The sequence below is a fragment of the Carcharodon carcharias genome, chromosome 16, assembly GCF_017639515.1.
Source record: "Carcharodon carcharias isolate sCarCar2 chromosome 16, sCarCar2.pri, whole genome shotgun sequence".
NCBI lineage: Eukaryota > Metazoa > Chordata > Chondrichthyes > Lamniformes > Lamnidae > Carcharodon > Carcharodon carcharias.
In genome coordinates, this window is record NC_054482.1 from 9,107,089 (window position 1) to 9,124,151 (window position 17,063).

Here is a 17,063-nt window from a genome sequence, read left to right on the forward strand (position 1 = left end):
TTGGAATGTGAATTCGGGGCCGCAATCAGATCAGCCATGATCTTATTGAATGGCGGAGCAAGCTCAAGGGGCCAAATGGCCTACCCCTGCTCCTAATTCGTATGTTTGTATATAAAAGGAAGAGATACAAATTTCAATATCATTTAGAAGTTAAACTTTCCTACATTCATATTTGGGTTGGAATTGTCCTATTATTTTGTTTTAACTTCTCCATGGTTGGCTATAAATCTTGAAAGTGAAAATCAAGGGCAGGAGTCAAACATGCAGGAGGAATGATCAAATCAAGGGTGCTAAAATAAATCTGCTGCAGATAAGTGACACAATAGTCAGAAGTGTGTTACACAAAATTGTTACTGAAATCTGTGACAATACAAGCTGAGCTTGACAACCTATCACCCCAGTAATTCAGTAAGGTTCATCAGATTTCTGTATTTTTTGACTCACTAGCAAGTTATTTACATTGCTGTACGTGAATCAAAAAAACTTTCACTTCAACAGCTTTCCCCTGGGCAATGAACACTGTCTGGCAAGGAAGGGCAGTAGAGGTAGCGTAACAAGGGATGGAGGGGAGAAACTTAAAATCAGAGCTCGAAGCAAGTGACATAATGTGACCATGCAAAGGGAGAGACATACTGGGTGATAGAAAAGACATTCTGACATTCAGTCACAAGATCTCTGTTCTAGAAGTCAAAAATCAAACTGCAGCATCCTTACGGCATGCATAAATTTCAAGAATTTTCATCTCATTCAGGTTGACAGGTTGTGCTGAACATGAACCAGTTCAAATTGGTGAAACTTTGTAAAAGATCACCAAGAAGCATCAAAGACATTAGACGTATTTTAAAAACTGAGAGCTGGCAGCAACTAGATTAGGCCTGAAGTGCAATCACCTAGAAAGCATCACTAACATTGTACGATTAAAAGGTGAGTTGGCACAAATGAATATACAATTAAGTCAGTGGACAGATAAGCATATAGACAAAGGAAAAATTCTGCAGGGATATTGGAAATCAGAAGTAAAAGCAGAGAATGCTAGAAATACTCAGCAATTCAGGCAGCATCTGTGTAGGGATTGAAACAGAGGTAACACTTTAGATCAATGATGTTTTCTTAGAACTGTGAAATGCCCTGCCTCTGTACTTGCTTATTACATGTTACATCTCTAACATTTTCCAGTTCTAATGGAAGGTCATCAACCTGAAATGCTAACACTGTTTCTCTCCCCACAGATGTTGTCTGATGTGCTGAGTATTTCCAAACAGATAAACATTTATAGTTTTATGAGAGATTTAAAAAAAAATAAAGCACGTACTTCTACTTACCCCTCCGCACATGCCTGTCTGGCCTGCAGTCTTCCTGCTCCCCTTTTCCCATGGTTCAATATGAGTAACCTACAATTTAAAAAAGATACCATTAGAAAAAGATTTAGTAACTTCTGTATAAATGAAGATAACTCAAATTTGCAACCAACTCAAATAACTTTTTATGTTTGTTTGGATGCTCATTAGGCATCTGCCAGCAACTCTAGTTCGTCTTTATTAGCTAGCAGCAGAATGAGACACAGCAGAATATAACTCAAGACAAATTACACTGATTAAGTGCTGTAAAACTTGCCACGTTAAATTCAACATGTCAAATTCATTTAAAAATTCAGTTTAGGAGTACATTGGAGACATGCACAAAAACTTGTCCAAATGTTCAAAGTCATAAATGTAATCACTGCATATTATGTTTTGATTCCTCTTGGCATGACCCTTCCATGTTTACTCAAATTAATTAGTCAAAGAACTAGGAGTATTTGAAGTTACCCCAAAAACCCTCAGAAAAACTCATCCCACCCCCAGCATAGTGCTGGAATGCTGTTTTTTCTAAAGTTTACACAATTTAGTCTATGGAGCAATTAAGATAAAATGTGGCTTATAATTTAAAGCATATACTGATAAAACTCGATACTGTTCGGATACCATGGGGTTATCACTTGCTCAGTAAAGTCTTTTTATAGCTGCAAAATTTAAACAGGTAATGGTTTCTTCCTCATTAGTGTTAAAATGTCAACTTAGCATTCCTTCACTACGTTTTTAACAGCTACATTTTAAAACTCTTAAAAAAAGAACTCCCGGCAGCAGAAAGCAATATCTCTTCCTTTGAATTGGTGTCTACTTTTGATTAAGCCTCCATCTAATAGGTCTGCAATTACTTTTATAACTTAAGGCAAAATAAATGCAAGTCGCCATTGCGTAAATGGGCAGTAGGCAGGGTAGAATGTAGAATCAGAGACACAAATAGAACAGCTATAACATTTGTTCTTGCTCTACTGGCATGAAAACCAAGCTGAGTAATTTTTCCCAGTTTAACCAGTTATTCCAGTATAACTAGTGGATTGTTGTGGACCAGGACAGTTTCTTAAAAATCAGTGGGGATTTCAAATACTGGTTTCTGATCAGCTGACCCAAGAAGCATGAGAAAACAAAGCCAGCAGCATGTTTTGCCTGAAACTGGTAGTTCTGATTAGTTATTATACTATCCATTGTCATGGCCTCCATTGCTTTCAATGGAGCTGCTTCCATGGCAAGGTTGACTATAAGAGGCTTGTAACACTTTCTTTCCTCAATTTTATTTCCAATTGAAATCGATTAAGATCAATCTGAAGTTCAAGTTATTTGATAGACAAATTTGGTCCTATCCAGGAAGACATGCAATTGCATTAATAAGGCTGTATTTCAACTGCTATGATGATCAAAATCAAGGCTAGATGGCCACTGAAATTATTTACATTAACACTACTACAAATAATTTAAGTTGCATTACACTATTAATTACAAATAGTAAAAATAACCAATAAATATATAAACAGCAAATAAGTTACGTTTAAAGAGAAATGTATGTGTTCTAGAACTGTTTCTGAAATGCCACCTGCTTGGTCAGGATAGGAAAGGAAAATAATGTGTCATAAGATGACTCTTATTTCTGCAGTGCTCAATCTACAAATAAAAAGGGGTAGTGATATTTTAAGCATATTCAAGAACAAATATCCAAGAGTAACCTAAAGGAGGGATTCAAGATGCAAGTCAACAAGCAGTAAAGTTGACAATTCATATCATCTGAACAACTCAATTATACTGCAAGTTTGTAATTAACTTTGAGAGATCTGCAACTTTTCAACAGAATCAGAACAGACACAGCATTGGAGACCATTTGCACCTTAGTTTCTCTTTGGTGTGGCGTAAATACATAGCAACAGAAGTAATCTAATCAGCCCCTTGAGACTGCTCTGCCAATCAACTAGATGATGAAGACTGACCTGCACCTCAAATAATCTGCCCATATATGCTCCATAACACTGACACTCCTAACCAACAAAAATCTATTAAAGTCTTGAAAATTCCAATTGTTCCTGCATCCACAGCCTTTTCGGGCAGAGAATTCCAAATTCCTGCCACTGTTAAAAAGTAGTGCCTGATTTTGTTCCTTCCCATTTAGAAAATACTTATTTTTCTTGGGTCCAGTTAACTTGATATTAATCATCTTATTAAGGAAGTCTTAAGAATGCACTTAGAAAATCATAATATGATCAAAGTCAGCATGGTTTTATGAAAGAGTAATAGTGTTTGAGAAATGTATTAATTTTTTGAGGACGTAACTAACAAGATAGATAAGGGAAAACTAGTAGGTGTGGTATACTTTGATTTCCAAAAGTTAACAGATAGGGTGTTGCACAAAAGGTTAACATGACAGAGGATTCATTAATGGATAGGGAACAAAGAGCAGGGATAAACAAGTAACTTACTAGTAGAGTGCTGCAAGGATTGGTGCTGGAGCCTTGCCTATTTACAATTTATATTAATGATTTGGATGAAGAGACAGAGAGCAATAAATTTAAGTTTGTTGATGATACTAAGCTAAGTGGGAATATAAGCCATGAGGAGGGCATAGGGGCCACAAAGAGATACAGACAGGTTAAGCGAGTAGGCAAGAGAGTGGCAGATGGAGTATAATATAGGGAAGAATGAGTTATTCACTTGATAAGAATAGAAAGCGTGCTTCTTAGAAGGCGTAAAAACTTTTAAATGTTGATGTTCAAGACTTGAGTGTGCTTGTACAAGGAACAAAGTTAACGTGCAAGTACAGCAAGCAATTAAGGCTGCAAATAGCATGTTGGCCTTGGTTACAAGGACATTGGAGTACAAGAATAAGGACGTCTTGCTACAATTGTATAGGACTTTGGTGTGACCACAACTTGAATATTGTGTGCAGTATTTAGTTTTTAGTCTTCGTATTCTAAGGATATATTTGGGTTGTAGGCAGTACAAGAAAGATTCACTAGATTGGTTCCTGGAATGAGAGTGTTTTCTATGATGAGAGGTTGAGTAAGTTGGACCTATACTCTGAAGTTTAGAAGAATGAGAAGTGATCTCATTGAAACATTCTGAAAGGGCTTGACAGGGTAGTCACTGAGATGCTGTTTCCCCTGACTGATGAATCTCGGGCACAGGGGCACAAGGCTCAGGTTAAGGGTTCAATCATATAGAATTAAGATGAGGTGAAATATTTTCACCCAGAGAGTTATGAGTCTTTGGAATTGTCCACCCCTGAGGGTTGTGGATGCTTCATCGTTGAGTATATTCAAGACTGACACTCAGGGACTCAAGGATATGAGGAGTGGACAGGAAAGTGGAGCTGATGTAGAAGATCAGCCACAAACATCTTGAATGTTCAAGCAGGCTTGAGGGATTGAATGTTCTACTCCTGTTTTTATTTCTTACATTAAGAAGTGCTATTAGAATTTTAAACCAGAATGCAGGCTGCTCTTAACAGGTAGCCGATAAGCTTACCACATTATCATATCCACCAATACCATTTACAATAGTCTGTTTTTCTTTCATGGGATGTGGCATTTGCTGCCCATCCCCAATTGCTCTTGAACTGAACAGCTTGCTAGGCCATTTCCGAGGGCAGTCAAGAGTCAACATTGCTGTGGTTCTGGAGTTACATGTAGACCAGGCAAGGCAAGGGTGATAGGTTTTCTTCCCTAAAGGACATTGGTGAATCAGATGAGATTTTACAATTGATAGTTTCATGGTCATTATTATTCAGACCAGCTTTTTATTACAGTGGTGGCACTGTGGTATTGTCACTGAACTGGTAATCTAGAGACCCAGGGTAATGCTCTGGGGACCCAGGTTCGAATCCCACCGTGTCAGATGGTGAAATTTGAATTCAATAAAAAAAAAATCTGGAATGAAAAGTTTGATGATGACCATGAAACCATTGTCGATTGTCGTAAATGCTGACCTAGCCAGTGACACCCACATCCCATGAACAAATAAACAAAAATTTAAATTCCACTAGCTGCCATGGTGGGATTTGAACCCATGTCCTCAGAACATTCACCTGGGCCTCTGGATTACTAGCTCAGTGACATTATCATGATGCCACCATCTCCCCATTTCATCTCAATTATAAAGAGCAAACAAACAAGCAGGTATTTAAATAATCCCTTTGATGACCTAAGGACTTCACTGTGTGTGTGAAGCACTTTGTGAAGTACTCCTGAAGTACAGTGACCGTTACAAGGAAATCTGGCAGCCAATTTATGGACAACAAGGCACCACAACCAGTAATGAGATAAATGTTTTGGTGTTTAAATGTTGTCCAGGATGTCAGGAAAACTTTTTGCTCTTCTGCAAATAGTGTTATATGATCTTCCGCATCCAGCAATGTGGTGGAACTGGATGCAATAGTAACTTTCAAAAGGGAGTTGGATAAATGCTTGAAAGGGAAAAAATATACAGGGCTCTAGGGAAAGGGCAGAGGAGTAGGACTAATTGGGCAGCTCTTTCAAAGAGACATAATTCCATATGAAAAGCAAGTGTGGAAAAAAGTCAATTAAGTCTGATGCACCCACCTACACTTTTAACCGTGTCCTGAAATCAAATCCTACTGTTTCCAGTTACCCAGTAATTTACCCTACATAACTGGAACTGCCACTCTCTCACGAACATCTTGAGTTCGCATTTGAACTATAAGGAATCCATATTGAAGGCATGCTCTGGTATCCCAAGCTTCCCTCCTGTAGAAGTGGAGACAAAGTAGTCCCTTACCTCAACAGCATTGTAGTACAAATTATGCAATCATTGAGCAAAACAAGAATTTCAACCGGTTTAAGCACATTTTTGAAAATGCTCCAGATGCATGTGAAATTCAGATTTCCATGAATCACAAATTGAATTTTAGAAATCTGGGATGTTTAGTGGAAGGGAGATTTAGGTTCCATGGTGCCTGTGCTTTGTTAAATCCACTCTGCATCTTAGACAAAAAAAGCTCAATTATCACTTTTAATGCACAAAAATTCCAATTACTGAAAAATATTTGGAAATATTGTATTAGAAAAACGTTGACTCAGACCAATTAAATATAGCTAAAAAAAATGGAAATTTATGGGTAAATGAGCAGTCTTCTGATAAGACTAAAGCATAATTGGAGACATAAAATAATTTTAGTTGCAATAGCACAGGCATCAGTCTTTAATAAATAGCTCAACACAGTGCAGAATATCCTCAAACGTGAATCTACCACCTGAATTGTAACTAAATCACATGGCCCACCTGCAATTAATGGAGCATTCTTATTCATTATGAACCTGCAGAGGAAGAAAAGATGTCCCTAGATACAACAGATCAACAAACAAATCCTTCAGTATTACACATAAATACTTATCTTACAGTATATTATAATATATATTCCAGTGTCAGCAACTCAAAATAATTGGACATCTGCTTACAGAATTCCCCAATTATATTCTGCAAAACAGATTCAGAATAAACACACGCAGTAGCATTTACAACTCTGCCATTCTGGCAGTGTACCATTCCTGATATCAGCACATGGTTGGTGCAGGACAGCGTTAAATATTTTTCCACTATATGGGAGACCAGAATAAAATCGTAGCCCCAGAAAGCCCCTTGCCAGCCAGGTAGTCCAGGTTGGTATTACCACTGTAAATAATGTCACCAAAACCAGGTCAGACATATCCGAGGATACTGAAGGAAGTAAAGGTTGAAACAGGGAGGACATTAGCCATTACCTTCCAATCCTTCATAGATACAGGGTAGTGTCGGAGGACTGGAGAATTGAAAATGTCACATATCCTTGTTCAAAAAAAGTGCAAGGATAAGTCTAGTCAGCAATAGTCTAAGATAAAATTAACAGTCACACGGGCAAATTTGGACTCAGGAAAGCCAGCATGAATTTGTTAAGGGCAAATCATACATAACTTCAACAGGATTATCAACTGGTGGAATAAGTGGGCACTTAGCTGATGAAATTTAATTCAGAGAAGTGTGAAGTGATTCACCTTGGGAGGAAAAACAAGGAGAGGCAATATAAAATAAAGGGCTTAACTTTAAAGCGGGTGCAGGAGCCAAAGGGTCTGGAGGTACATAGGCACATATCTTTAAAGGTGACAGGGCAGGTTGTGAAAGTAGTTAGAAAGGCATATGGGACCCTGGGCTTCATAAGTAGAGGCATAAAGTAGAAAAGAGATTATGGTGAACCTTTATAAAAACAAAACACTGGTTCAGCCTCAACTAGAATAATGTGTCCAATTGTCAACACTAAAGACAAATGTGAAGACATTAGAGAGGATGCAGCAAAGATTTACAAGAATGGTTCTAGGGATGAGGGACCAGTTCTTAGGATAGGTTAGAGAAGCTGTGGTTGTTCTCCATACAGAAGGGAAGGTTAAGTGTAGATATGAAAGAGGTGTTCAAAATCATCAGAGGGTCTGGGCAAAGTAAACAGGAGAAACAGTTGCCATTAGTGGAAGGGTCGAGAACCAGCAGACACGGACTTAAGATGAATGGCAAAATAACCAAAGGCGACATGAGGAAAAGCATTTTTTTTTACATAGCAAGTGGTTAGGGTCTGGTGTGCATTGCCTGAGTGTGTGATGAAGGCAGATTTAATTTTGACTTTGAAAAAGGTGTTGGATAATTATCTGAAGAAAAAAAAGTTTACTACGATTCCATACATTTGCATGTAAACGAATTAAAATTACACCTCCCACCAGCAATGGCATTGTAGTAAATCCACCAGTTAAGAAGAAAGAGAATTTAATTAAAGCGCGTGCTCCTAACTCGCTCTAGCAGATTCATTATACGTAGGAACTTGTACTGAGAAAAGTTGACAGGAAGCGTCCAGGGCCATAATAGTACATTTATTTTTTATTATGTACATATGGACAGACTAAATAATAATTCTACCCAAAATATAAAGGAATTATTTTCTTGCCGATTCTGAATAATTTGTATATTTTCGCTAGATTGCTCAAAAAAAATATATCATGATCTGGCAGATAAATGTGCAACTCCTAAACGCTCTTCAGAATTTCAGCCGCCTTGGAACAGGGAAGGCCTGTGAGAGAAACCCAGAACCACCCAGCTTGACCCCGGTCATTCTAAAGAGGCTTTCCGGATAATAGAAGCGTTCAAACCAATACTTTTAAGATTACAGAACGTTTGTCATTCCGGCTGCGAATGTGAAAAGCAGCAACAGCAACCACAAAAAAAATGATGTTTTTTATTTTCTCCCCTCGCCCAAATGTCCCCTCTACCTATCGTGACCGTATGGAGAAACCAAACATGGCGCCGCCGCTGGAGCCTAATCTGCCCAGCACAAACCAAACGGGCTGTTCCTTAGGGCCACCCCCCTCCCCCCCACCGAGGCCTAAAAGAAACCCGAAGCGGCCTATCTTACCTTGAAGTAGATCTCATCCACCACCTCGTGGTAGGTTTTCAGTTCGTACAGTTGCACTTTGAAGTAGGGCGACGAGAGGATGTTGGTGAGGATGAGCGGGTTGAGGTTCATGGTCTTTTCGTTGCCCCACAGCGGCAGCACGTTGCCCTGTTTGATGGAGGAGGCCGGCTTGACGCTTCCCCCCGCCTGCTGCTGTTGCTGGTGGTTTCCAATGGCCGTTTTGTTAGCCATCTCGCTGCTGCTCGGTCCCGCTCACAGGAGAATGGGTCTCCACATCAATGCGCGCTGGTCGGTGGAAAGAATTATCGTCCTGTACAACCGTTGACAGTTTTTTAAACACACATAACCTACCAGCCGACTGGTCTGGTCACAGAATTTCAAATGTTTTTTTTTAAATATATGTTATATGTTTTAAAAAAAAACTATTTCCAAACACGCGCAAACACACTTACTCCTCGCCAAATTAAAAAAAAACACAAAATGGCGCCCGCTGCCTCTTTCCGGTTAACGGAAGTGTGGCGTCAGTTGACAGACAGCTCCGGGGGGCCAACTGAAAGCGCGACAGGGAACGGTCGGTGGAGGACTGACCAATAGGAGAAGGGGAGATGGGGGTGGGTGCGCACCGGCCGGGTTCAATACGTCATGTTGCTGAGGTGCCGGTTTCGTGCTGAAGCTGCGGCGAATTAGGAGGAGGGGAAAGGAAAGGCCTTTCAAAAATGCCTCTTACTGACGGTCTGTGGTTTCTCCATGGTTACAGTTTTGGTTTTCGGCTAACGATTATTTTTTTTGCGCGCGCGCGTTTGTAGATTTGGTAACCACGCTCCTCTCGTCCTTAAACTAAAAAATGGTGTATGGACGTTGGAATTTTTTTTTTAGTAATTCAGACGAAACAGAAACAGGTTCGTCAGAATGTGATATAAGATTCTGTTCGTGTTCCCATTCGAAATACAAACATCTCTTTCTCTCCCCCCCCCCCCCAACTCCCCTTCATTTGTATGTTTTTTTCCATCACTTTCTGGACTCGTGCTAAATATTACAGATTTACCGTTAGTGCATCGTGCCTGGCACATGTGGGACAAGTGCCAGTTGAAGGTTTTGGTAGATGGATTGTTTGGAAATGTGTGCGTTCCCTCTAATGCATCTCTGCACATTTCGGATGAAGCCTCTGATTTGTTCGGTGCCCTCCCGAATGAGCCTTCTCCATTTTGCTCAAGTCACAAGCCAGGGTCGCTCGTGAGTTGGGCGGGTATGTTTGACCTCTGCAGGGACACCCCTAAAACCGTGACTGAGTTCCCAGTGGAGAAATTGTTCCGAGAGTCGTGCATTGGATCCATCAGCCATTTCAGAACTTTTGCAACCAGACTGGAAGCATGTCATCCTCGATCTTGAGGGACTGCCTGAGAAGAAAATACCTAGTCACTTTTAATGATTAAACTTTCTTCCATAAATAGCAAACTTGTTGATATAAATCCTGAGATTCAATTTTTTAAAAAGATATAACTTATAAACTCATTTTGTAGAATTGTCTTTAACCTGTTTTGGCTTTGTTACATGATTTTTCCATTAAATGATGTAGAATACATTTCTACTGCATTGTTTGGTATTTGTTTTCTGTTATGCAATATTATAAAGGTGACCAATTTATTGTCAGATTGTTTTAAATGCAAAACTAGTGCATCTCCTGTAACATTGTGTATGGTGTGTCAGTGGGTATCTTAAAGCTGTCTTTATGGGATATCAGTGCCACTGATTTACATCCAGAGACTTTAGCACACAGTCCAAGTTGACATTTCAGAGTTGACGCCAGTGCAGTCCTTTAGAGCCCTATATGTCCTTTTTGGGTGGATATAAAAATCCCTTTGCACTATTCAATGAAGAGTGGAAGTGTTCTGCCCAATAATTATTTCTCACCCAACATTACTAACGCAGATTATCTGATTATTGTTTACCATCACTCATGATGTTTGTGGGACCTCTCTATGTTTAAATTGATTATAACAGTGACTATACTTCAGAAGTACATCACTGGTTGTACATCAGAACATTACTAAGAGCAGGAGTAGGCAATTCAGCCCCTCAAGCCTGCCCCCCATTCAATACAATAATGGCTGATCCCATTTCAGCCTCAACTCCAATTTCCCACCCTCTCCCCATAACCTTTCAACCCCTTACTAATTAAAAATCTGTCCGTCTATCTCCTTAAATTTATTTAGTCCTGGTATCCACTGCACCCTGAGATAGTGAATTCCAAAGATTCACGACCCTTTGAGAAAAGTAATTCCTCCTCATCTCTGATTTAAATCTACCACCCCTTAGCCTAAAACTATGGTGTCTCATTCTAGAATGCCCCAGAAGGGGAAACATCTGCTCCATGTCTACTTTGTCTATCCCCTTTAGTATCTTATATACCTCAATTAGATCTCCTCTCATCCTTCTAAACTCTAGCGAGTATAGGCCTAAACTGCTCAATCTCTCCTCATAAGACAAGCCCTGCACCTCTGGAATCAATCTAGTGAACCTCCTCTGAACTGCCTCCAATGCAACTACATCCTTCCTCAAGTAAGAGGGCCAAAACTATGCACAGTACTCCAGGTGAGGTCTCACCAATGCCTTGTACAGTTGCAACAACACTTCCCTATTTATGTACTCCCTTTAGCAATAAATGCCAAAATTCCATTTGCCTTCCTTATTACCTGCTGTACCTACATACTAGCTTTCAGCAATTCATGCACGAGGACACCCAGACCCCTCTGCACTGAAGCATTCTGAAGTTTCTCTCCATTTAAATAATAAGTTGCCTTTTTATTCTTCCGACCAAAATGGATAACCTCACACTTATCCACGTTAAACGCCATCTGCCAAATTTTGGCTCATTCACCTAACCTGTCCATATCCATTTGTAAATTTCTTATTTCTTCATTGCAACTTACTTTCCCACCTATTTTGGTGTCATCTGCAAATTTAGCTATAGTACCTTCTATCACTGAATCCAAGTCATTAGTATAGATTGTAAATAGTTGGGGCCGAAGGACCCAACCCTGTGGCACCCCACTGATTACAGCTTGCCATCCATAAAAAGACCCATTTATCCTGACTCTGCTTTCTGTTTGTTAGTCAATCCTCTATCCAAGCTAATATATTACCCCTAACTTTGTGTGATCTTATCTTGTGTATTAATCTTTTGTGCGGCACCTTATCAGAGGCCTTCTACAGGATCCCCATTGTCACATCTTCAAAAAAACTCTAGCAGATTAGTCAAACACAATTTATTCTTCATAAAACCATGCTGACTCTGATGGATTGCATTTTGACTTTCCAAATGCCCCATTATTACTTCCTTAATAATGGATTCCAACAATTTCCCAACGACAGACATTAAACTAACTGGTCTATAGTTTCCTACTTTCTGCACCCCCCCCCCCCCCCCCCCCCCCCCCCCCACCAATTTTTTGAACAAGGGCGTTACATCAGCATTTTTCCAATCCACTGGAACCTTTCCAGAACCCAGGGAATTTTGGAATAGTGGAATGCATCCACTATCTCTGCTGCCACTTCCTTTAAGACCCTGGGATGTAGGCCATCAGGTCCTGGGGACTTGTCACTCTTTAATCCCAAAACTTTGCTCAGTACCTTTTCTCCAGTGATGGTGATTGTTCTAAGTTCCTCCTTCTCTATACCCTCTGCACTATCTGTTACTATTGGGGTGGTACTAGTGTCCTCCACTGTGAAAACTGAGGCAAAATATTGATTCAGCGTCACTGCCATTTCTGCGTTGCCCACTATTAACTCCCCAGTCTCATCCTCCCAGGGACCAACATTCACTTTGGCTACTCTCTTTTTGTATACTTTTGCTATCAGTTTTTGTATTTTGTGTTAGTTTTCTTTCACAATTTACCTTTGCTCTTTTTTTTTTTAGGAACCCTTTGTTCAAAAGTTTCCCAATGTTCCAGCCTGCCACTGACCTTTGCAATTTGGCATGCCTTAGTTTTTGCCTTTGTTATCTTTAACTTGCTTGCTTAGCCATGGATGCTTTTTCCCCCTCTTACCATCTTTATTCCTCTTTGGAATATATTTTACTTGGGAGGAATTGAATATCTCCTTAAATATCTGTCACTGCTCATCAAGTGTCCTGCTTTGTAGTCTTTCTGCCCAGTCCACTAGGGCCAAATCTGCCCTCATGCCTATGTAGTTACCTTTGTTTAACTCCAGAACACTAGTGTGGGACTCAAGTTTCTCGCTCTCAAACTGAACTTGAAATTCTATCATGCTGCGATCACTCTTCCCCAGAGGATCCTTTACTATAAGATCATTAATTAATCCCATCTCATTCCACAAAACCAGATCCAGAATAGCCTTCTCCCTGGTTGGTTCCACAACATATTGGTCCAAGAAACAATCTGTAATACGCTCTATGAAGTCTCCCTTGAGGCTACCCTTGCCAATTTGATTAGTCCAGTCTATATGCATATTAAAATCACCCATGATTATTGCTGTGCCTCTCTTACATGCTCCCAGTATTTCCTGGTTTATACTGTGCCCTACTGCTGAACTACTGAACTAAAGCTTTTTGGGATGTCATGAAAAGTGCTATATAAATGCAAGCTCTTAAAAAATAATGGCTGCAATGTTTTCCTTCATTACAACAGTGACTACTTCAAAATACTTTATTGAGGGTGAAGCACTTGGGATGTTCTGAGCGCATGGAAGTATTGTGCAAGTTCTCTATTCTTAAATAGTATTCTGTTCCTAGTAATTTAGAAGGACAGTGTTATGAAATTCATTGCTTTGTGAACCAGTGGCCTTAGTTTATTAATTTTGTATATACCAATGAATCACCTGTAGTCTTGCCCATGGTAAGTCAGGAAAAGTGAATGTCCTTAAGTAGTTGGCTAGTGATACTGTAGTCACAGAAAAAGACATTTGCAGTTTCTGAAGATTATGAAGTGCCATTTATTTGTAAGAGTGTACAGGTGAGATGGTAGTTTTATACTGGGCAGAGCTGGGCTGGAGGTCCTGGCATTTGACACAGAGCTGTAATGGGTTGCATCAAAACCTGGACAATGTTCGTGCTTAGGCTGATGTGGCAAGTAACATGTGTGTCACACAAGTGCCAGGCAATGACCGTCTTCAACAAGAGAGAATATAACCATCCCTCCTTGATTCAACAACATTACCATTGATGAATCCCCCACCATCACCAACATCTTGTGACCAAAAACTTAACTGTACCAGCTATATAAGTACTGTACCTACAGTGGCTGGGAATTCTGCAGTGAGTAATTCACTTCCTGACTCCCCATAGTCTGTCCACCAACTACAAGGCACATGTCAGGAGTGTGACGGAATACTCTCCCCTCACCTGGATGAGTGTCGCTCCAACAATGCTCAAGAAACTTGACACCATCATGGACAAAGCAGCCTGCTTGATCAGCACCCCATCCAACACCTTAAACGTTCACTTCCTGCACCACCAACGCACATTGTCAGCAGTGTGTACCTTCTAGCAGCAACTCAGCAAGCCTCATTCAACACCTAGAAAAACAAGGACTGCAGATGCATGGGAAGACCGCCACTTGCAAGTAACCTTTCAAGCCACACACCATCCTGACTTGGAACTGTATCGCATTTTGTTCATTGTCACTGTAACTAATTGCAGTGGAGGCGATACAGTGACAATTCACTCAATTGTTTCCTGAGTTAACAGGGTTGTCCTGTGACTAGGGGCACAGTAAATTGGGTCTATATTCTCTGGAGTTTAGAAGAATGAGAGGTGTTCTTTTTGAAACATACAAGATTCTGAAGGAACTTGACAGGATGGACCCTGAGATATTGTTTTCCCTGGCTGGGGAATCTGGAACACAGTGGCACAATCTCAGGATAAGGGGCCAATCATTTAGGACTGAGAGAAGGTGAAATGTCTTCACTCTAAGGATTGTGAATCTTTGGAATTCTTTACCCCATGAGGTTGTGGATGCTCCATCATTGAATATATTTAAGGCTGAGATAGATACAGTTTTGGTCTCTTAGGGAATTGAGGGATATGGAAAGTGAGCAGTAAAGTGGATTTGAATCTGAAAATCAGCCATTGTCATATTCATGGCAGAGTAAGGTCTAGTTCTGCTCCTGTTTCTTATGTCACTCTGTGGATGTAAGTACATCACATGGACTGCAGCAGTTGAAAAAGGTGATCACCTGCCAAGGGTAATTACACATGGTAACAAATGCTAGCCTTGCCACTGACGCTCTTACACACTTTTTTATTCTTTCATTTGATATATATTGAGGGATTCTTTGCTCTAGCATTATTATGGAGAGGAACCTGAGGCTGATGAGAGAAAAGTTTGGTATCTGGCTGGCAGGTGAATCCTTGTTGGTCATTAATGAGAGAAGAGCTGATCTAAATATTTAAAACTATTAAAAGCATCAGGAACATATAGATACAATATTTAGTGATGTAATCGAGTAGAATTTAGGGCCCACTTAGAAACTGCGGAGAGAAGTTTGATGCTTGAAAGTTTCACTTTTTTCGGAGGGTGACTGACGAGGAGAACAGGATTCTAGAGATATTGTGGAAGTTATAATGCACTGCTATTTAAGCAACAGATCTGTGCAGATATTAAATTTGCTGTTTCTAATTGGTCTTACAAATGTATCTGCTTCTCTCTGTGTGTCAATCAGTAAGTGGAATTGTTTACACTTTTCATCAAAAATATTTAGTCATCTTGCTATTAAACAAAAAATCACATTCGGATGAGAGAAAAGATTTATCTTGGATGTTTACATTTTACAACAATCAACAAAATAAGTGATCTTAAAATAATTTAAAGGCATTGTTTTGAGGATTCAACTATTTTCTTAAAATAACTCAATTCCAAAGTTGGATGTGTTTTCTTCTAATTTGTAAAAACAAAAGCAGCCATACCTCTTCTTCTCTCACTCACTCACATGCATGAACTCCCATATACATCTGTTTTTGTTTAAATAAAAAATATGAACTCTACCTGAATAAAGCTTTTGAAATTTGTCCTCCAGCTTTTTAAATAATTCTGATAACTAAGTACATTTTGTTAGAGATTGACGAGGGACCATTACGCTAACTTAAATGCTACTGATTGATCTTGGGAAATTGGGCATGCTTAAAATTCTTTGTCAAGCCAGCTAGAAGAATCTGGTCAAAATATTAACTGCAAATGCAGGCTAATGATAAAAGTTACAAAAACACCAATTGTAACATTTTCTGGAATTCTTCTATTCGTGTTGCTAACGTTCAAAATAAGGTTTTAAGAACGTTTAAAACATATTTCACAATATGGTTAAATGTATCCACTGAATTGGCTTTTCTGCCTTTTAATGTGTTCACTAAAGGCCAGTACTTGCACGTGATATTGTTGCCTCACTGGCGGGTTCTACAATCTGAGAATGTGTAGAATTTACCAAAATGCTTCAGTAGCATTTAAACTATCCAAATAATTGAATGTTTCCTTCTCTGTAATGAAACCTATTCCATTGTTTTATGACCATTTGAAGAAAAGCTTGAAATGAATTTCAGAAGTGTCAATTCAGGTAATATTTATATACCTTTTTTCAACACAGGGAGGTTGTCAACACTAACAACTTGTGTTTATATATTGCCTTTTAACATAAAATGACTTAAGGCAGTTCACAGGAGTGTTATAAGCAAAATTTAACATTGTGTCACTTAAGGAAATATTAGGACAGATCATCAAAAGCTTGGTCAAAGATGTAGGATTTAAGTAGCATCTCAAAGGAAGAAAGAAAGGGAGGGAGATAGAGAGGGCTTAAGGCTGTGGCAGCTGAAATCACAGCCACCAATGGTGGAGCGATTAAAATCACAGATGCTCAAGAGGTCAAAATTAGAGGAGTGCAGATATCTCAGGGAAGTGTTGTTGGAGGAGATTAGTGAAGATAATTACACTACCAATTATATACTCAACTTCAGAAAGCTCATGTAAACAAGGGTTTTGAGAAGAGATTTGGGATAACTAGGAAGATAGCATCTTGCATCTGTGTTGTGATGTGATACTGCATGTGGGATGTGTGCATGAGACCCGGCGGACAATCCTTGGGACCTACCCTTTTCCTCCTCCTTGAGGTGGGCACACAGTGATACATAGTCAGGAATGGTCCAGGGAATGAATCCCAAAACGTCTTAGACCTTTGGTCCAAAAGTGGGTAAGGAAACTTGCTGATTACCTACTCTCTCTCTCAATCAGTACTCTTTCATGTTGAACACCACTTGGATGAAGCACTGAGGATAACAAGGGTACCCTGGGTGTGGGACTTCAGTG

The 17,063-nt window shown here is 39.6% G+C and overlaps 2 protein-coding genes across 2 annotated transcripts in view; one reads left to right on the forward strand and one right to left on the reverse strand.

The window, feature by feature from the left end:
* The window catches only part of prpf38b (pre-mRNA processing factor 38B), a 30,971-nt gene extending 21,745 nt beyond the window's left edge, over positions 1 to 9,226 (reverse strand). The window contains exons 1-2 of the mRNA XM_041208288.1: positions 8,755 to 9,226; positions 1,323 to 1,391 (exon numbers count right to left, since the gene is read on the reverse strand). Coding sequence (XP_041064222.1) covers positions 1,323 to 1,391; positions 8,755 to 8,985 — 300 coding nt within the window. The 5' untranslated portion in view covers positions 8,986 to 9,226. The remainder of the gene's footprint in view (positions 1 to 1,322; positions 1,392 to 8,754) is intronic.
* A 152-nt stretch (positions 9,227 to 9,378) lies between these two features.
* LOC121289069 (UDP-N-acetylglucosamine transporter-like) overlaps positions 9,379 to 17,063 on the forward strand; it is a 64,850-nt gene continuing 57,165 nt past the window's right edge. Inside the window, exon 1 of the mRNA XM_041208054.1 lies at positions 9,379 to 9,486. The gene's annotated coding sequence lies outside the window, so the exon portion shown is untranslated. The remainder of the gene's footprint in view (positions 9,487 to 17,063) is intronic.